General features: G+C 40.1%; 1 protein-coding gene across 1 annotated transcript; it reads right to left on the reverse strand.

The window, feature by feature from the left end:
• Positions 1-478: 478 nt before the first annotated feature.
• Positions 479-1,318, reverse strand: LOC136843680 (uncharacterized). Its single transcript, XM_067112245.1, has one exon. The coding sequence runs from the start codon at positions 1,316-1,318 to the stop codon at positions 479-481; it is 840 nt and encodes a 279-aa protein (XP_066968346.1).
• Between the last annotated feature and the right edge of the window lie 21,386 nt (positions 1,319-22,704).

Below are 22,704 nucleotides of genomic sequence, written 5' to 3' on the forward strand. Positions count from 1 at the left end.
CACCCAGTCAATGGCATGTTAGCTTCGTCTAGCAAGGTTTTTACTGCGGCATAGTTCTTCTCCATCTCCTCCAAGGTTTTATAGGTACCCCAAAAAAATGTCTATGTAAAAGGCTTTAATTAATTCTTCTCCTCCCCTCTCTTCTAAATGGGTTCTAAGTACCTGTTGCAGTAGATAAGGACTCGTTGTGACCCCAGAAACAACTACTTTGAATTCATATGTTACAATCTGCCCATTTGCTTTTTTCCACAAAAAACCTGTGTATTTTACATCTCAAGGGTCTAAGATTACTTGGTGGAAGGCTTTGGAGATATCTGAGGTGAGAGCGTACGGCTTCTCTCTGAAACGAATCAACAAATCGTACAATAGCTCGACCATGTTCAGCCCTAAATACAAACAATCATTAAGCGAAAGTTCACCCTTAGCCTTGGAAGAGGCATTGAAAACTATGCGGAGAGGTGTCGTAAGACTTTCCTTTTTAATGCCAAAATGGGGGAGATAGTAGCCCCTCTACCTTTGTGCTCTGGGCTTCCTCTATGAAGGCAGCTTCTAAGTAAGTCTGAAGGACTTTTTCATAATCCCTACAGTAACTCTCATCTTTTGCGAAATGTCTCTCTAACAAATGCAATTGGGTGAGGGCTATGTTATAATTGTTACCTGGTCTGTCTGACCTGCAGAAAGGTAGATTAACTTGGCAACCTTGCTCGATTTTCTGTATACTTTCAGTAACTTTGTCAATGGCAACACGTTCTGAGATCATAAAGTGTTCATGTGGCACGATTCCTATCATGTCCAACCTCCACCAGACGTCTTTACCAGGGTCAGGTTCTACTATTCTACATATCCTCAAGGTACAAACTTTAGCTATGTTAACTCCCTGCAAAGCCCACTGAGGTACCCTCCCAAAAGGCATGATCCCATTATGTGTGACAAAAACACTCACCCCATCAATTTTATCCATACCAATTACAAAGTAATTAAAATAATCTGCCCCAATCAACAAGTTTACATTCTTCAACACATCTCCTTTAATTTCAACAACAGCCATTTCCCATCCCTTCTCTTGCAAATGATTCTTTAAGTTGGCGGGTCCGATGTTGTGGATTGGAGTGTTCACATTGTCGTGTACTACTAACTTTGTGGGGACCACCCTCTCTCCCAGATGGATACGACACGCGACTACATCAAACTTTCCCTTTACTACTTGAGACCCAAATTGTGCAATGTTCAGTGCCACACACTTGATGACAGGTAACTTTAATTTGCGTGCCAGCCAACTAGAAATAAAGCTGCGTTGACTGCCAATATCTAAAAACATGCACGCTGTGTGAGGTACCTCTTTCGAGTGCAAAGTTGCTGCAGCGGTAGGCAACAAGGTTACTGACAACTCGACTGAAGGCTGATTCCTTACAATTTTGGCATTGACACACGGTTTCTCATTTTTTTATTTGACTGGGTGTCTCAAATTTACGTTAGATCTGTTCCCCGGGCGTTCTTGCCCTCGATTAGTTACTGGTTCTGACAATACATGAGATAGCAACCGCCTGGTGGTAGGTTGGTTGGATGAACTTGTGCTGTGTCTCGTATCACTACTTCGACCTTCACAAATGAGACTGTGGTGCCTGGCATTACACAATTTACAATTTACTTTACTGCTACAAGTCTTACTGCTATGGCCTTTGGCGAAACAATTAAAACAACGTTGCAATATGACTAGTTGATGTTTCTTCTCGGCGGCGTTAGGATACTTGGTACAATTAAAGGGTGAATGATTTCCATTACAAAATGGACATGCTTTGTTACGTGAAGCATTTGAGTCTAACACGGGATTCTGACTTTTGTTATCTAGACTTTTTCCCCCCTCTGAAGGGTATCGTTTTCCATGCTACAAATAAGGAAATCAAGTGCAATGAACAATTCATTTAGATCACACTTTCGCAAGTACGCAACGATTCTCTGAAAAACTCGCCCCTGAAACAATTTTTGACAAATTAGGCTCGATAGCATTCCTTGGTCTAATGCAGACCCACTCAGTTTCTTGATTTGCTAGATCAGTATGGTCAATTCAATACAGAAGCCTTTTAATTCGTTACAGTTACATTTCGGCACAAAAAGATCAGCTAACCACCGATGCAAGATTACCAAGGTGTTCCCATAATATTTTTTCAATAATTCCTGCGCTACTTCATAATTTCCCACCGTTACGCTTAGAGATTGCACCACTCTAAGTGGCTCGCTTTACAGGGATCCCAACAGATACGTAAGCTTCGCCATGTCGTCAATGTTCGTGCGTTTATGGACATGTACGTCAGATAATTCTTGGAAGTTACTGAACTCACTCTTCTCTCCCTTGAACGTGGGCAGAGGCAATTCCTTCAATTTAGGCAATCGGGTTGTGGGTTGGTTTGCGGGTGTAAGAGTCTCAATTCGACTCATAAGTAGCATGGTCACTCCTGCTGCTCGATTGAATGACTGCCGCACTTGATCATGTGTTAATGTTTCTAATTTGCTTGTGTTAGATATATACAAAGTTCTCAGCTGCTGTTCGTCAGCCTGAATTCTGTTCAACAAGTTTTGACACACAGTGACATGATGTGACTCGAGGAGTGTCCCTTGAGCATGTACCAGATTGTCATCTAGGAGGCCCAAGATGGCTTCAATTTGGGCTTTGTTGCTGGTCACCATTTTGTGACCAATGTGGGAGGGTGACTACTTATTTTGTAACTTAATTTGAGGTGAAAAATGGGTTATTGGCAAACAATTTAAAAGGTTAGAAGGAAATAAATAACTTAAAAGCCAAGTGTACAAAATACAATTTTGTTAATCTCACCATACAGTTAAAACAAGTTACACAGGCCCCCTGTCCTAGCTAGTTTTAAGTTATTTTAACTTCGCCTTTTTGAGTTTCATTATTTTTGGATTCAAGAACACGTCTCCAAATTAGTATCAAAGTGCATATTAGTATAGTTTGACGTTATTTCATTTTTTTCTGTTTACATTGTTTTTAGTTTTTAAAGGGTCCATGGGAATTTACAAAGGCAACACCTAAATAGTGTTTTCTATGATGCAGTCAATATTGTCGCGAGGAAAGATTCTTGTGTTCAGAGTTTTTTTACGTGTTGCATTATACTCTGATGATTGATACAAAACATTTTGGAGATTTTGCTATATAGCCATTCTTCATGTGTTAAAGATGGAAGTTGTAAAAGTGATCGACCATGACTCTTCTAAAATTAACACCTTGAGTCTAACAAAGATAAAATCTGCAGATTGCTGAAGCTAAATCATTCCCTCAAGTAATAAACAGTGCCTTGTAAATTTGCCTCCTGTTCCGGAAACTTGCTCACTAGATTCTAGGCTAGCTATCAGTCCTCCAGGGCCTAAGATAAATTCAGTTTCTACACCGTCATTCTTGGGCAAATGAAATGGCCGATTTCCGTGGAGTGCCCAATTTAGAAGAACTTGTAATACCATGCCTCGCTTTAAAACTTATCATGGGGGACTAGCACGAAAGGGTTGTTTGGTTGAAGGACGTCATTAAAATTTTAATATTTCGACAGAAATCACTGTATTTTGTCATACAAAAAAGTTATTTGATAGACTGCATTTTCAATTTGCCCACTTTATTTTCAAAAGTGACTTATGTCATTTTGGAAAATTCATGGAGGTTAACCCACTCAGGTTTGTCTATTTATTTACAAAAATACAAACCATCTTTTTCTTAACCCTTTTATAATTAAACACATATTCTTTTCTCAAATTAGTTTGAAACTAACGAATTATAAGTTCCATTTCTGCAAAATATGTATTTGTTCTACAGATTGGTCCTTCAGACTCAAAGAAACCACTGGTAAAATGGAATGTGGCTAAATGCCCACGGCAAAATGGCCACACAAACAGTTACTACACCCGTGAATCATTCTCAGTGTCAGTTGAGGCCCAAGATGAACACTCAAGGGCTTTGTTGCTGCCACCATTTTGTGAACCTGTGGGAGGGTGACTACTCATGTCTGTTACTAATGGAATCTCTGGGTGAAAAAGGAGTGTACTTGGCAAACAATTTAAACGGTTAGAAGGAAATGACGGTTGCCCAAGTTACATTACGTTAATCTCACTTTACAGTTACTCAATACACAGACCCCCTGTCCTCACAGCAAATCACTGGCAAACAAGCAACAAGATGAGTCTCATGATGATTCAAGAACACGCCTCCGACATGAGTATCAACAAATGCACTTGGTCGGACGTTCTTCTGGCTCTAACCTGCCAGGGTCCATGGGAATGTTACGCCATTGTTTTCTTTGCGCAATCTTGGCAGATTTTGTGAAAAAAGTCTTTACACTGAACTCGGATGGATTGATACAAAATCAGACGTTTCTGACAATTGTTTCAGTGTTACAGATCACAGTTCTAACTACATCCATCCACTCTTTCAATTAACACCTTGAGTCTTCCCACACGGTATCTGCAGATTCTCTAAATCACCAGGCAACAGCCCAGTTATACCTCCTGTTCCCTAAATATGCTCTCATTCTCTTCTCATCACATGACCACGATAAATGTCAGTTTCTACACCCTCATTCTTGGGCAAATAGTTCTGGCGACTGTGAGTTGTTACCAGCAAAACTCTGAATTTTATCCTGTCCATTTTTGAAACAGGGGACTAGCACTTACGTTGATCTAGTTCAGAAGGACTATTAAAAGGGTCGGGAATTTCCTTTAGTCCTAAGACATCACTATTGTTTTAGGTTGGCTCAGTGACTTTTTGGGATTTCAACCCAAGAACTTCAAAAGTGACTTATTTGCAAGGATAAACGAGTAAATATTTTTTCTATTTATTTACAAAAATGTAAAAAAATCATCACCCTCATAACAAACATAAATATTAAAAAAACAACTAATGAATATAACAACCATGATGCAGTTACGAACGCCAAGGAAGAAATACTCAGACTCAAAGAAACCACTGGAATCTAGATTACAGGTTCTTTAAAATAAACAAGCAATTACTCTTAATGACTGAATCAGGTGACAAACAGGAGAGAGGCAACAAATAAAAAAAAAGCTTGTCTTAACATTACCTTTTTACGTCTTTACTAATGGAATCTCTGGACCGATAATTTACAGTCGAGACAGTCTCACTTCCCTTCCAGGTGGTAACTAATGTTAAATTTTTTTTAGTTACTCAGGCAAAGGACCCCAAACTCATAACAAATCAATCAAACAAGCAAAAAAGGAAACATGATGAACATTTGCCGTACAGTGCATTTCCAAAATTAAAGACAGCCATGTTTAATGTCCAATAAGTTTAAGCCAAGTTTGCCGAAGTTTTGAGAGTTTGAAGCGAAAAAAATTAGAGTCTGAACCTTTTAATCGATCAAACAGTTATTGTCTCAAATGTTATTACAATCCATCAACCTTTGCTTTGGTCTTCCTCTTGCTCTCCACCAGGCACCTCCATTTACATCTTTTCCTCCCTAAATAGAGAATCTCTTCTCATCACATGACCATACACTGCAGTCTTCATAAACCTACAAAATCTTTAAATAGTTTAACAGTTGTTCCTCTTATTCTTTCGTTTTTATCTGTCCAGGAACATGCAGGACAACTCCGACAGAGTTGCGTCGACAACCATCTCGTCCCAAGCACAGTGCTTACGTCCAGGAACAGTGCAGGACGACCACGACAGAGCCGACACGGCAACCATCTTGTCCTCCAAGAAACGTACTGACGTCCTCCTCTAAACATGACGACCACGACAGAGCCGACACGGCAACCATCTCGTCCTCAAGAAACTCTCTGTTGCTAGGACCTGACTCGCAAAGTCGCAGGTACGGATACCTGCTGCTGCCCTGGACCATCGGTCGTTCTGCCCTCCAGAACCTGGCTTGTTGCTACGAACCTGACTGGTTGCTGTTATGAACCTGACTGGTTGCTGTTATGAACCTGACTGACGAAGTCTGACGCCATCCATCAGACGTCAACTCGCCAGCAAGAGAAAAACAAAAGAAAACAAACCAAGGGAACAATCGGCAAGCGAATTGTTCTAACAAAGGCGAATATTAAAGAACTGTGGAAAAGAAACCCAGAGTGATTGTAAACCATGAATTTAATTTTCACTATAATTAACATGAAAACAGAAGCAAAGAAAGCGGGAGATAAATTACAGGCTTTGATCATTAGTTTGGTTACTGCTTCTCGGTGAAAGGTCTCATCAAAATTACTACCCTGAAAGTTTACAAAAATTATCCATTGAAGTAACTCACTTTATTTTCTTACAGCTGCTCCAAAAAATGAAAGCTTATTTATTAGTCTTTAGGTACTAATCCTTCACTCCTTTTCCTACTTCTGCTACAAATCACACTTTAATATTGGACAATGAACACACGGAACTTCTAATCCTAGAAGACACTCATATTCATATTGAAGAAATAAAAGAAAACTTACAGAAATGCGCTACACAATTCAACCACATCATTTGTGATGCAAATCAAATAAGTATAATACATAAGCTAAAATCGACCAGTATTTACAAGCTTACACTTCACTTAATCAGGATATCCAGTCATGTTGGTTTAAGGAAATACAAATGAAGAAGCAAACATAATAAATGTCCGAGAATATATTTACATAATCAGTCCTGACAGGAGAGCTTTCTGGGTAAAATGCCTAATTATTACATATTCGAACGACTGCAGCATAGAAGTTTGTCGGGGATGTGAACACAGCTCTGAAGATGTTTTCATTCCAGAGAGTGAAACAAAAAAAAAAAAAAAAAAAAAAACAGAAACCAGCCAGTGGGAAAACATATAGAGATTTAAACATTTCAAGATTATTCATAAGATCCGTGGTAGAAAAGAGGCAGAATACACGATTGCGGTAAGCACTGGATTATTCAACCTTCAGCCTGACCCTGATAATGATGCCTATCATCGCTCGAGTCATAGTAATCATCTCTCTCCAGAAGGGGAACATCGCAATCAAAGGAGGGAAAGCCATGCCAATGATTCGCACCACAGGTTAAGTAACAATTGATTCCATCATTAGATAAGACTAAGCAAAGCTGATGTAACTCGGATAGCATCATGTGGCTAGTTATGCTAATTGAATTTGCGTGCGCATACGTCTCTTGTATGTAACTGCTCAGTATTTTTGGATTTAAGATTTGTGAATTCTTATCTATGTAATACTTTGTGTCATATGAATGTGTTGATAGAAGTCCTCAGCTAGTTTACTTAAAGTTTAATCTAGCTAGGCGCTGGCGGAGTCAGCTAGATAGCCTGGCCAAGACTGTTACAGTGAAACTTATAGATTTCATAAACCAAATGGTTGGAAAACAAAGGCCTTATTCTGTGCAAGAGAGAAAAGTAGGTATGGAGCTAATTGGAAATGCTGGCTAAAGGTAGACAGAAGCCGGTTCCTTTCAGAGCCTTCACGCCCGCAGTAGTTTCGTCTAATAAAGTGATGGCAACAGGCATAAAAATGGTGAACATGGATAGGAAAGAAAGACAAAAATAATTACAGTAGTGATGATGAGGTATGATGTAGCTATGACATCATGCAAACTATGATGTGGTTATGAAGTTTTATAAAAGGAGGGGGAGAGAGAGGACACGAGAGAGAAAAGAAGAAAAGAATAAGCGTGGACTATGTTATTAATCTCGGTGTATGTATAAGTTACACTTAAGATTTCTCTCTCAGTGTCGATGAAGGACTTTGAAAATTTTTGTACTCTGTTCCCAGTTAGAAAAAGTGGTTTCAGACTTTTGTAGCTCAGCAACCACTTTTAGACTTAGTTCATTTTGGTCTCTGTTGAGATGTAAACTCAAATGAATTATTTTACTTGAAGAGTATGTTTAAAGATATTATACTCATTTACTTTGTTAGGAATGGTGCTTTATGTTGTTGATAGCTTTTATATTGAAGGTCCCTATTGTTATTGTTTCATGCGCTGCCATCTTGTGGCGAGTCTTGTAAATAGAGTTGAGAATAAAGGCGCTCATCGGGAAGACATGAGTTTAAGTTGGTCCTCGCATTTCTACTTATATTTGCCAAAATGGTGGACGTAAACGCAACAGGTTATGGGCCCAGCAGCCACCTGATGTACAATGGCGATGCAGATAAGTATGAGATTTGGGAAGAGAGGTTTAAAAGCCATCTAGTGAGATTAAAACTCGACGATGTGATCGAGGCAGACAGCCTAGATACAGCGAAGAACAAGCAAGTTTATGCGGAGTTGGTACAATATTTGGATGAAACAAGTTTCTCCCTCGTGATGCGTGATGCCAAGCATAGTGGTACGAAAGCCTTAGAAATACTTCATAGGCATTATATTGGTACAAGTAAGCCTAGAATAATAAAATTGTGTAAAGAATTAATTAATCTGAGGATGAAAGAAGATGAAAGTGCCACTGATTATTTGATCAGGGCAGAGAGATTGTCGACTTGAAAGAAGCCAAGAAGGATATTGATGATGAATTACTTGTATCTATAGTATTGAATGGATTACCCTACATTCTCTACTGTGGTACATCAGAGAGAATAAGGATGGAATTTTCCTGAGTTCAAGAGGCATTTGACAGACTATGAAGAAACCCTGAAGTGCTGTAAGAGGAAGACAAAAGAAGCCAATAAGACAAATGAAGATAATGATCATGCAGTGATGAAAACAAGGATGCAAAGAAATTCCTTTAAGTGTTATAATTGTGGCAAAGAAGGCCACAAATCATTTCAGTGTCGAAGTGAAAGAAACAAGAAGCCTAACCGTTGGTGTGAAAATTGTAAATCTAATACACGATACAAATCATTGTAAGAAGAAAAATCATGTGAAAAAAGAAAGATAATGATTCAAGTGATGAAAATAATGGAAATGGTCATAATTATCTTTTTAGAGCTAGTGAATCTAGTTTAATGAATGAAGGCTTGTTGGTTGATTGTGGTGCAGCTGCACACATTATTATTGAGAAATCTAAGTTTGTAAAATTTGATGAAGATTTTAATCCTAAGGGTCATACTATTGAGCTTGCAGATGGTAGTAGGACCACAGGTATTGTTTTAGGTAAAGGTAACGCTGTTGTAAATTTACGTGATTCAAACAAAGGGTAATGTACAAAAAGTTACTTAAGCAATGCCTTGTACATTCCATCATACAGACAGAATATATTTTCTGTTAAGGCAGCTACTAGGAGAGGTGGGGAAATTTTGTTTACCCCAGACTATGCAGAGCTACATGCTCCAGATGGTTGTAAGTTCAATATTGAGACAAATAGTAAAGTGTATTTTTTGTATAATGTAGGTTTAAGAAGTGGCATGCATACTTTAGAAAAATGGCATAAGATTTTTGGCCATTGTAATGTGCAAGATGTATTGAAACTGGAAAATGTTGTTGAAGGTATGAATATTTCCAGTAAAGATAATTTTAGTTGTGAAGTCTGTACAATGGGTAAGATGACTCAATACAGAAATAGGAAACCTGACAGGAGGCCACTAAAAAGCGTGAATTAGTTCATTGTGATTTAACTGGTAAAATTGACCCAATAGCTAAAGATGGTTTTAAATATGCAATTTCATTTGTTGATGATTTTTCTGGTATTATTAAGGTACATCTGCTTAAAAATAAGAGTGATGCTGCAAGAGCTACAGAGAGATTTTTGGCTGATTGTGTGCCATATGGTTCTGTGAAGCGAATGAGGACAGATAATTGAACAGAATTTACTTAAGAGTTTCGAGCCCTCATGAGGAAGAACCATATCAGGCAAGAATTTTCAGCGCCTTACTCTCCACATCAGAATGATACTGTGGAATGCTCCTGGAGAACAATCTTCGATATGTCGAGATGTTTATTGTTGGAAAGCAAGTTAACTAAGAAATTATGGACCTATGCTGTGAAGATGATGGCATACATCCGGAACAGGTGCAGGACGAAGGCATACATCCGAACAGGTGCTACAATCCAAGGACGAAGAAGACGCCATTTGAAGTGATGACTGGACAAAAGCCAAATGTAAAGGACATGCATATCTTTGGAAGTGTCTGTTATGCTTATGAGCAGGACAAGAAGAAATTAGATGCACGTTCTAGAAGAGGAATTTTTGTAGGCCATGATACAGAGAGTCCAGCCTGTTTAGTCTACTTCCCCGAGTAAGATGGTGTGAAGAGGGTGAGATGTGTGAAATTTAGTGGAGAATTTCCAAAAGATGTTCAGCAAGAATATGTAAATCCTTATCCAGCGTATGAAGACAATGAGACGTCCAAGGATAAGAATAAAGGTGAAGAAAGAGGAAACTTTCAAGATGAAGATGAGAATGAACAAGATAAAAAGAAGAAAGAAGATAAAAAGGGACAAGAAGAGAGAAGATATCCACAGAGGCAACGAAATAGGCCCAAGCATTTAGAAGAGTATGAGTTGGATGGATTACAAGAAAGATTACTACAATGTTCCATTGATTATAGCTACCATGTTGCTGACATTCCAACTACATACACAGAAGCTCTCAAATCTCCAGAATCGCATATTATTGGAAGGAGGCTATGGAAGAAGAAATGAGAGCCATGGAAGAAAATGACACTTTTAAGTTGACAAAACTTCCTGAAGGACGGACAGTTGTTGGAGGAAGATGGGTGTATGTAGTGACGCATGAACCAAACAACACAGAGGTTTAAAGCAAGATACGTGGCAAAAGGATATTCCCAAGTGAAAGGCGTGGATTATGAAGAGCTTTTCTCACCGACCGCACGCCATACTACAATAAGGATGATGATGCAAGTAGCAGTGCAAGAAGATATGGAAGTTCACCAAATGGATGTGAAAACTGCCTATTTAAATGCTGATATAGACTGTGAAATATATCTTGAACAACCAGAAGGGTTCAAGAAAACCAATGAAAAAGGTGAACATTTAGTTTACAAATTGAACAAATCTTTGTATGGACTAAACAAAGTGGAAGAAATTGGAATAACCTGTTACACAGATTTCTTGTTAGTCATAAGTTTAAGCAATCTGCTACTGATGCATGTTTTTATACAAAGTATAAAGGCAATGATATAACTATGATATTGATATGGGTTGATGATTTGATAATTGCTGCTAATAATGGTAATCATTGGGTTTGCAATGAGACGAAATCTTGGTGACAAGTTTATTGTGAGAGACCAGAGAGCCGACTGACTCGGAAACATGTTGCCGGTCCATGCTCGGCAGTGCATTACAGGAACATATCATACATCCCCCCCTCAAGATTATACATAAACATGGCAAAAATTAAAGGGGCAAATGTCACTATGATTATGTTAATGAGAGATGAGAGAAAAAAAAATTTTATCTTTTGAATACCAAAACACGCAGATACACACACTGAGTATGCTGCTTGGTGGCATTCTAATACTACACGTAATACATACACAGACAAAAGAAATAATATGGATTCTTGAAAAATATAAATTCTTGATACAATTGTACGATTGCATACATGTGCAAACAACAAATAATAGCAGTATTATATGAAGTCCTTGAGCCACTTGGGTCTACTGGTGGCCCTTTTTGGCCTACTAACGACGCCGGGCTCCTGCATGGGGTGTGTTACTGATTCTATGGGCGTAGGGCTCGCGGAGGTGTCGTGCTGAGTGCCTGCTGCTCCCGTTGAGCTTGACTGTATACTGATGATGGGGCCTAGTTTCCGATACTACGCCCATTCTGTCCCACTGCTTAGTAGTTTGGTTTTGTATGTGTACATGGGTACCTAGTTTGATGGGCGGCAGTATCCTGGTGGTATCTAAGGCACGCATAGCCTCCTGCGATTTTGCCACCTGTAGCTCCCTTCGACGTATCGTCCGTCTCCAATACCTGTCTACTGACAGGTGTCTTTTAGCCGTTGGTACCCCGTCACGCAGCTGACGACCCGTTGCAAGCTGAGATGGCAACTTGTTAATCTCCCTGAGGGCGTGTTGAGATACTGGAGTATCGCCAGGGCCGTCATATCTGACTCAAGGGCTCCACCTTTTGATGTGTTTTCTCGGAGTAGCCTCTTTGCTGATTTGACAGCTACTTCTGCCCTGCCGTTGGACTGGGGATACTGGGCTGATGACAGACAGACCTTGACTCCCCATCTCCTGAAGAAGGCCTCCATCTCCTCGCTGGCTAAGTTAGTACCTCCGTCAGTTGATATTGTTCTGGGGCTCCCCAATGTGAAAAGTAGGATCAAAGGTGAGTGCTTATTTTGTTGGACGTGGCACCACTGGGGAAGTGAGCTACTTCTAACCTACCAGTTAGTCTATCTGCATATACCATGTATACATTGCCTTCTGTTTGAAACATATCTGTGACGACTTGCTGGAAGGGGTATTCTGCTGACGGCGTGTGCATCATTTCTTCAGGAGGCAGTGAGGGGGCACGGCGATGCTGAAGGTCTCCTTCTATTCCCGGCCAGTAGACTGACTGCCTGGCCCTTCTAAGCATAGAGTCTAGGCCTTGGTGTCCTGCGTGTAGGTTAGCGGCTACCTGATGACGTAAATCTTTGGGGACAACCAAACGTATGCATCCTTGGCCCACCGAGTATGTCACCAGATCCTGGTTGATGGCTAGCTGATCCCGAACGCTGAAGAAGGGGCGAAGGCAGGAGAGTTCTTGTGACTTCTGCTGGGGCCAATCGCCCGCTGCGACCCTAGCAAGCAAGAGCTGATATACTGGGTCGTTAGACGCGGCGCTCCTGACACAGTCTTCATCCAACATGACGATGTCCGGTTCCAAAGCGGCCACGGTTGCACATGCCACTGCCACTTGAATGTCGTCCTCCAAATCCACGTCGGAAGCTTCGTGGGGTGCTCGCATGGTCGGGTACCTTGAGGGAAAATCCGCGGCAGTGTTCCTTTTTCTGGGCAGGTATTTGATGTGAAACTTGAACTGGAGTGTCTTCTCCTTCAGGTTAAACAATCTTGGGTTGATGACGTCCTTAAGAACCCTATCACTCAGCAGTTTGACCAGTGGACGGTGGTCCGTGATGATGGTGAGATTAGGGCACCCAAGTAGGAACAACCTGGCCTTCTGCAAGCACCAGGTGACTGCAAGGGCTTCTCCTTCCACAGGGGCATACCCTGCTTCAGAGGGGGTGAGGTGTCGACTGCCACACAGGGCAAGACACCAGCCGCCCTTGCAACAAAAGGGGCTGTCAGCTGATTGACAAGCACAATACTGCTGAAGGACGACAAAACCAATGCCTTCCTTGCTCCAATCCGTCATGATTATCGTAGGGCGCATCTTGTCGTAATATGCCGAAGCCGTCCTTGGCTAATTGACAGATAACCTCTTGTGCTTGTTGGAGTTTGCTACGTAGCTGGCTATCCCAGTAGACGTTTTTCCCCATGGGCTTTCTGAGGAGGTGCCTAAAGGGCTCCATGATGGGCACCGTTGCAAGGAAGGGGGCTAACTGATTCACGAATCCGAACCACGACCTAACATCAGTGATGGAGGGCTTCTCTGGCATGTGGAAGTTACGAATGGCGTCTAGTCGTTCGTCTGCAGGCTTGCATGACTTCCATCCCAAGTGGTACCTGATGAAGGTAACCTCTCTCTTGCAGAATTTGAACTTCTTGGGTCGGCGTTGGTGACCCTGGTAGTTGTGACGCCAGATAACCCACAATTAATCAATTAATGAACTTCTCGGGCTTGAGCGTAATACCTGCAGAGGTACATGTTGACAAGAATTCATATACGTGCCAGAACGCCTCTTCGATGCTGTGATTGTATAGCAAGGTGTCGTCGATGCATTTATGCTTTCTGGTGATGTCTTGCAGGGCGTCGTCGAACCTTTTCTTGTAGGTGTCGTTGAACCTTTTCTTGTAGACGTCGGGAGCCGAACAGTGACCCATGGGTTCTACGATAACGATACCGTCCCCATGGGGTGATGAAGGTCGTGAGCGGGTGGCTGTCCTCATCCAATTCCATTTGGTAGAAACCCCAATGGGCGTCTGCTGTAGTCTTGTACGTGTGTATGGGGATGCTGGAAATCATGTCGAAGGGTGCTGGCGTATGATGAGTCTCATGAAGACAGTGGGCACTGAGGCGCTGGAAGTCTACTGTGCGGCGAGGTTGGCCCGTCTTCTTGGCTACCACGACCATCCTTGCGCACCACTCCGTTGCATCCCCTGCCGGGACTGGTTCTATCACGCCCCGGATGTCCTCTCTTCCCAAATTGCTGGGCCTGGGTTACCTCCTCTTCCCAATGTTTAGGGATTGCTGCCGGCGTGTGACAGGCATAAGGTGGCACGCGCATCAGGCAATAAGTGTATGTGGTGCTGGTAACCAATTGCCCGTCATCATCCTTCGGGCCAGCCTAGGTAATGGTTCCCTTAGGGATTTGTGTTAAAGGTCGTGGATGAGAAGTGTCATCATAGGTAACAACCATTCTTTGTAACAGTCTTGAGTATTTCCCCTCCATGGGTTGGATAGGTATGGTGGCTGGCTTCATTGTGTGAGGGGAGTTAGGTTGTGAGACTGCCTCGCTAACAACGTCAGCTGATGCAAGGAGAGGGGAAGGGTGTGGGAAACCAGGAGGTACTATTCTCAGCTCCTTACAGGCATTCAGCGATATGTAGAAGTTCTTGGCTGTCGGCACGAAGTAAACCTCCTGCTTCTTGCGTCTCCCACCTATTTCAATGGTGCATGCTGTTGATCCGAGGCATCTCACTCGGAGATTAGCTATGTCCCTCAGACCTGTTCGGGGTTGCAACTCCAGGGGTTTTACGTGCAGGCTTGAAAGAATCACGGGTCCGGCAACGCAGATCTGTGCTCCTGTATCTGCTACGATGAGTGTGGACACCGACCTCCTGTTCCCTTGGGAAACACAAGCCTTGACTGTAGGGTGGGGGAGAGGTGTGTGTCTGCAACAATCACTGAACTTGAGGTGAGCAGCGCTTTCTTTGTGCTCCTGCAACATTTCTGGAAGTGCCCTACCTTTTGGCACCTGTGGCACGTCATACCTTTTGCTGGGCACGATGCTCGACCAGGCGAATAACGTCCCCCGCAGTTCCCGCAATGCTTTGCACTCGAGTTACCGTGCAACACTGCGACGTCTGGCTCTACATCATCACTGCCTGTGACGTCATCACTCGATGCACTGGCCGACTCCCTCGCACCGCGTGGGACGCTTTCAACGTCTTGGCGAGCAGCTTCAAAAGTACAACACAAAGCCTGAAGGGCATCGACACTTTTAAACGTATCACATGCCTGAAACACGTGCCTTTTTAATACAGGATCACTGAGACCTACCATTATTTTCCGTAATAGCATATATTCAGCCAAGAATTCCCCGCATTTGGGACACTGAAAATCACAGTCGGTGGCCTTTTGAGTACACCTTGAGAAATATTCATTCACTGACTCTTCGCGCCCTTCTGCGAGGGCAAAGAATTCAGACCATTGCACTGCCTGATTCGACGACCGTAACACTATATTCCCGATGGCATCCAGAGCCATGTCTGGAGTAAGGGCATTCCATTTGGCCTCTGAGTACCGAGCACCCAGTGCACGTTGCAGCGCCAACACACAGTTGAGTCTAATGTGCAGGGCAACATCCTGTGGCGGGAACTTGTTGAAGTGGATCCAACACATCATCGAACGTCTCCAGGACCTGAATGCTGCTGAGGACATCACGACATCACATTTCTCAGGGGCAGCAGAAACAGGGACTTTGCCGGCACGTGATCCAGAACCGGGAAGGGCATCCTGAAGGGAACGGATGGCGCGTTGCTGGTCTGCAATTATCACCTGTGCTTGCGTCACGGCCCGTGACAAGGCCCTTGGTATTGCAGGAGAGGCACACCTCTGCGTGGCCTGGGGTGGTCGACATATCAGGGGCATGACTTGGTTCTTATCCTACTCACTGTGCCATGTTGGGTTTGCAATGAGACGACATCTTGGTGACAAGTTTATTGTGAGAGACCAGAGAGCCGACTGACTCGGAAACATGTTGCCAGTCCATGCTCGGCAGTGCATTACAGGAACATATCGTACAGTAATGTACTCCATGTCTTAAAGGAATCTCTCAAAAATAAGTTTAAGATGAAAGGTATTGGGAGAATCCCATATTTTTTAGGAATTGAATTTATTATTGATTCAGGGGGCCTATTGTTATGAACCAAAGGAAATTTTATGAGAAAATTCTTGAGAAATTCAGAATGAATGAATGTAACCCCAAAGTAATCCCTTGTGATTGAAGCGTAAACAAGTTAATTTCTAGTGATTCCAAAGAATTAGCTAACCCTAAATTGTATAGGAAGATTGTTGGTAGCTTAATCTACATTATGACTGGTACTAGACCTGATTTGAGTTATGTTGTTACTAAGTTGTCCCAATATATGTCTAACCCTACTATTACACATTTAAGTTTAGCAAGGCATGTTTTGAAGTATTTGAAGGGTACTTTGCATTATTGTTTAACTTTTAAGAAGTCAGATCACCCATTATGAGTAGTTGGTTACTGTGATTCAGATTGGGGTGCATCTGAGGATAGAAGTATTACAGGATATTGTTTTAAACTATGTGAATGTGGACCACTAATTTCATGGAAGATAAAGAAACAAAAACTAGTATCTTTGTCCACTTATGAAGCTGAATATGTAGCTGTAACCCATGCTATGCAGGAAGGAAATTTTTTGAGACAATTATATGCTATGATAAATTGTAATCATGAAACTATTATTCTGAATGCTGACAATTGCATTAGCTAAGAGCTGTCCACCACCAAAGATCTAAGCATATTGATGACAATAAGGGAGTTATTGCATTAGCTAAGAATCCTGTCCACCACCAAAGATCTAAGCATATTGATATTAAGTATCATTTTATAAGATCTCAAATTGAAAGTAAAATTGTAGATCTTGTTTATGTTCCTTCAGATGAAAATATTGCTGATTTGTTTACAAAGCCTATGTCTAAGCAAAAGTTAAAGAAATTTGCCATTGTTAGAGGTGAATTAATTTAAGTTTAAGGGGGATGTTGAGATGTAAACTCAAATTAATTATCTTACTTGACGAGTATGTTTAAAGATATACTCATTTATTTTGTTAGGAATGGTGCATTATGTTGTTGATACCTTTTATATTGAAGGTCCCTATTGTTATTATTTCATGTGCTGCCATCTTGTGGCGAGTCTTGTAAATAGAGTTGAGAATAAAGGCGCTCATCGGGAAGACAGGAGTTTAATTTAATCCTCGCATTTCTACATATATTTGCCAAAATGGTGGACATAAACGCAACAGTCTCGAATTCAGTTTTGACTCCAGGGAAGCAACGCATGCAGATAGGCGGAATTGTACAAAGATGAGGGGCAGTAAATGAAGGACACCATAAAAGACAGTGACTCTCCTTTTGAAGAAGAGATATCACTTAGAAGAAACAAAATCAGTTCCTACATTAATTAAATATAAAACTCAATCACTACTTCTTTGGTTTCCACCCTGGTAATAATCATTTATGGGCACTACATAAAAAGAAATGTCACATCTTGACACGAGGCTCTATTCTGTTAACTTGCGGGAATGTAAACTACAGTTCTAGAATAGACAGCATACAAATACTGCCTTCGTACAATGATTCATAGATATCTTATTTTACAAGTTTCACTTAACATCCCCCTTCTTAAGAAAAGTAGATCAAACAACAAGACAAAACTTTAAGAACATAATCAGCACATCAGGGTACCTGCAACATCGCTAGCATCATTACATACAATACAGGAAATGGCATAACGAAACACAAGTGGGATAAAAAAATCAAAATGAGACCTTCTCATAAAGACAAATAGAACGCATCATTCAAGAGAGTGAGATAACTTTATTAACACAGTTTTAAACAATAGCAACTTAAAGATTTAGTCTTTCTGGAGCTTTAATTGTTCTACCAACTTTGTTTTTATAATGTCTGACTCAGTGTTACTACTCTTTGACACATCAGGAGCTTTACATGGAGACTGAACATCTCTACTATTCATGTTACTAGCATTGTCATCAATATCAACTGGGACAGGACTCACAGAACTGAAATAATTGGCTTCTGGAGATTTATCTCTAGATTTTACAGATTTTCTTAGAAATTGTCTATTTCTACGGTATGTTCCTCCATCATCAGTACATACTACATAACTATGACCACTAAGCTTTTTACTGACAGTGGCCTGTTTCCACTCTTCTGTTTTATTGTCAATGATTTTACAGATTTTCTTAGAAATTGTCTATTTCTACGGTATCTTCCTCCATCATCAGTACATACTACATAACTATGACCACTAAGCTTTTTACTGACAGTTTCCACTCTTCTGTTTTATTGTCAATGGGTTGAACTTCAACAGTGTCTCCAATATATAAGGGTTTCAATTGTTTTCTGTCTGAGTAACGATCAGCAACAGCAAATCTTTTGTCAATCAGCTTTCTCCTTTCCTTTTCAGTGGAAAAATTAGATGGCATGAGGCAATTGCTAACTGTAGGAATCAATGTTTCAGTACGTCTACGCATTAAGCGCTGTACTGGGCTAGTTTCTAAGCCTTCGTGAGGAGTGTTTCTCAGGTTCAGAAGTCCCAAGTGCGGATCTTCTTTGGCTTTCTTACACTTTTTCATTAGATTTTTGGCAATTTTAACTGCTGCTTCAGCTGCACCATTATCTTTGCTATTTCCAGGACTTAGAGGTTCATGAGAAAATCCCCACTTTTGAGCAAAGTCATCAAACAGATGAGAAGAATATTGTGGACCATTATCTGAAATCAAAACATCGAGAATGCCATGACGAGCAAAATGTTTTAATTTTGTGATCACAGTAACAGATGTAGTTTCTGGCAGATAATCAACTTCAAAGAACTGACTGTAGTAATCAACTGTGACTAGGTAGTTTCTTCCTTCAGTAGTAAATATATCAGATCCTACTTTTTGCCAAGGGTGAGAAGGTACATCATGGAGATGTAGCAAGACCACCGAGAGACAAGGCCTGTTGGATATGACATGATGACGTCGACCCTGGTAGTCCGACATTAGCGAGTCTTTCTCTCTCGAGCTTCCTTCCCGTACATCATTTGAATATGAGGTTTTCTCGTGGTTCCATTGTTGTATTTGTTAATTGGACCGTAAAACTTACATGGCATAATGAAGTAGCGTGCCACGGATATATCATGTGTGTTTTATTGGACGAACTTACTATGGTATGTATGTAAACGCAGCACTAAGTTCACTGCAACAAGTGTTTGACTTTTGCCTCTGGATAACATGACGATAACTAGCGCTGAATAATCCTGCAGATTCCAGTGCTTGGCTTCAAACCTAAATTTCATATTCCATTCCATTCCACATCCTAAAGTCTGTATTCATCACACAGAAACCTGCGCTACGCCACGCCGGGAGCGCAAACAAATATACAGTTAGGTTTGTCTGGTAAGGTAACATGAGTTAGGCCTGTGCAAGTGTAGCCTACACCCGGGTATAGCCTAAGAATTCTGTAGCCAGAAAAAGGGATTTAGGTAGGTATTGTGAGCAGCAAGGTAAAGCGGGATATAAAGAAGACCGGTTTAGCTTAGATTGAATTTTAGTAGGAATTCATATAAACTAGACTTATCACAGAACTCCCAATGTAGCCTATGTCCAGACAACTCCCTGTGTAGCCTGTGTCTAGACAACTCCCAGTGTAGCCTATGTAGCCAGGCAGCTCCCAGTGTAGCCTATGTCCAGACAACTCCCCCAGCCTATGTAGACAACTACCTGTGTCCAGACAGCTCCCAGTGCCTAGCCTATGTCCAGACAACTCCCAGTGCAGCCTATGTCCAGACAACAGACCACCTGATTAGCCTATGTCCAGACTTAACTGGCTAAGAACCAGAGTGGCCTATGTCCAGAATTTCTACAACTCCCATCAGCCAGCCGGGGACTTGCAGGACTTAGCAAGAGCTTTGGAAATGGCACAGACAAAAGTTATAGGTTCATCACAAGTGATCAGGAAATAGGCAAGTTACCATTGCCAATAGTCAAAGGTAAGGGACAAACCTTATTGGACTAGTTTGGTTAAGCTGAATAAAATTAGACTGGCCTAGTATTCTAGGGTTACAGGTACAAAACAGAAGGGATGTCAATAACTAACCTAACCTAATGGCATTACAATGTTTTATTGCTGATATACATATGTCGAACAATTATTAAAAGACCATCTTTCCACTTCCACAGGTAACAGTCGAGTACAGATTAATGAAATAGCATACTGTACAACACAGTACCCTACCTACAGTGAAGGCTAACTGCACAGTACATGTTTCTGAAGTACGTCACTTAGGAGCTGTAAAGATTCCTACAGAGGTTCATGGTACGAATATCATTGAGAAGATATTGAATAACTTGCATAGAGCTGACATTGCTGAGTGTATTTCTAAAACCTGCAATAGCATTGCTGTTATAAAATTAGTGATTTAATTTTGGCAATAATTTTAGATGATCAGTCAAACACTTGCCCCTGCGAAAATTCATATTTGAACAACTACAGTTAATGACTGAATGAATTTGATTATTCATCAGAGCTGGTAATATTGTCTTCTTTGTTTTGTAATTGTTCCCATCAAAGTTATAGACTCTTGAGAGATTAGAAATTCCTAATATTGCCGAGGTACTCTACCATCAGGAGTGTGTCTCCAAACAGTTTAACCCAGCGTCAGAACAAAATGACTCACTTTCTGATGTACATTTAGAATAAATGTAAATCATTACTACCCAATGACAAAAACGGTACTGACGGTGGATGAAACTCACTTGAAACCATATTTTGATTAAACAGAAATTCATACTTGTTTTGATTATACAAGAACAATTGGCTTGGCAAGATACAAATAAAACAATGTTCCACGATTCCCTTTGATGGAAATCATATTTTAGAAAATGAAATTCATCATGCATCATTCAGCTCTGAAAAAACTTCATGAGATAGAAGATGGTTCACTCTTGAAACATTATTATAAACTGTCAAGAAAAGCATTCTCCTCACCACCTTTGAGAAACAAAGTGTTCATTTAGCTTTACAAATATTCAGTGAGTATCTCATTCAAACTTTACTAACTCTTGGAAAAAACCAGTTTCCCTTTTTATTCAGAAGTTGCAGATTATGCAGTTTTTTTTTTTTTTACATCACATTTGATGGACAACAATGAATGTAAAATGCCCATATAAAGGTCAAAGGTTAAATAATAAATATCCTGCTCCAATAAGTAATGGTCATTGTACAGAAAAAAGTAGCAAAATTAATAATATTGGCTTCTAACGTTTTTTGAATAATTATTGTTTCCAAGAAAATAACTATATTGTAGCTAACAAAAAGTTGAATAAAAGAAAGTCAAAAACTGTAACTAGGAAATGATAGCTGTATGCAAAATAATAATAAGAAGTTAGAAAACTCAACTGCAAATAATAGCTGTATGTAAAAGACAATAATTACGTTATTTCATTCACATATAGTAGAATGAATCAATGCACTGCCGTCTTGTAATTTGACGTGAACACTATGTATAAACATTTTTTATAATACAATATTAAACATGTTTGTACTTTGGTATACTGTATACTATATTGTAACTGTAAATAAATTGTTTTGGTTCAGTATTTTATATAAATCTCTTAACCTGTGTTTTGAGTTAATATTATTTGGTGTACACAAATTAGTGTAGACGAAAAAATTAAGTAAATTAATTCATTACCATGACTGGTAAACAACAAATTGTCTATGTTAGTGACGTTTTGTTTACATTTCTTTCGTCTCGCAAGGTAGTCAGTGCTAGCGACTCGGACCGAGAGACAAGGTCTGTTCGATGTTTTGTGACGTAAGCAACGGTAGTCCGAGTCGCTAGCACTGACTACCTTGCGAGACGAAATAAATGTAAACAAAACGTCACTAACATTAACAATTTGTTATTTACCAGTCATGGTAATACGTTAATTAACTTAATTTTTTCGTCTACACTAATTTGTGTACACCAAATAATATTAACTCGAAACACAGGTTAAGAGATTTATATAAAATACTGAACCAAAAGAATTTGTTTAGTTACAATATATACCGAAGTACAAACATGTTTAATATTGTATTAAAAATGTTTATACATAGTTTTAACGTCAAATTACAAGACGGCAGTGCATTGGTTTTTACTATATGTGAATGAAAAATAATTTTCTTTTACATATATTATTAAAAGTTAGTTCCTAACCTTCTCTTCTTATTTTATTCTCCCTTCCATACAGCTATTATTTGCTAGTTAGTTTTTAACTTTCTTTTATTCAACTTTTTGTTAGCTACAATATAGTTATTTTCTTGGGAACAACAATTATTCAATAAAACGTTAGACAACAATATTATTAATTTTGCTATTTTTTTCTGTACAATGAGCTTCATTACTTATTGGAGCAGCATATTTATTATTCAACCTTTGACCTCTATATGGGGATTTTACATTCATTGTTGTCCATCAAATGTAATGTAAAATTTTGTTTACGTAACCTGCAACTTCTGAATAAGAAGGGAAACTGATTTTTTCCAAGAGTTAGTAAAGCTTGAATGAGATACTCACTGATTATTTGTAAAGCTAAATGAACACTTTGTTTCTCAAATTTGGATGAGGAGAATGCTTTTCATGATAGTTTATAGTAATGTTTCAAGAGTAAACCATCTTCTATCTCATGAAGTTTTTTTCAGAGGTG

This window comes from Macrobrachium rosenbergii, chromosome 2, assembly GCF_040412425.1.
Source record: "Macrobrachium rosenbergii isolate ZJJX-2024 chromosome 2, ASM4041242v1, whole genome shotgun sequence".
Taxonomy (NCBI): Eukaryota; Metazoa; Arthropoda; class Malacostraca; order Decapoda; family Palaemonidae; genus Macrobrachium; species Macrobrachium rosenbergii.

Bases quoted from the DNA above. Each gene is read 5' to 3' on its own strand.
- LOC136843680 (XM_067112245.1), bottom strand. From the start codon at position 1,318: ATGTTTTTAGATATTGGCAGTCAACGCAGCTTTATTTCTAGTTGGCTG.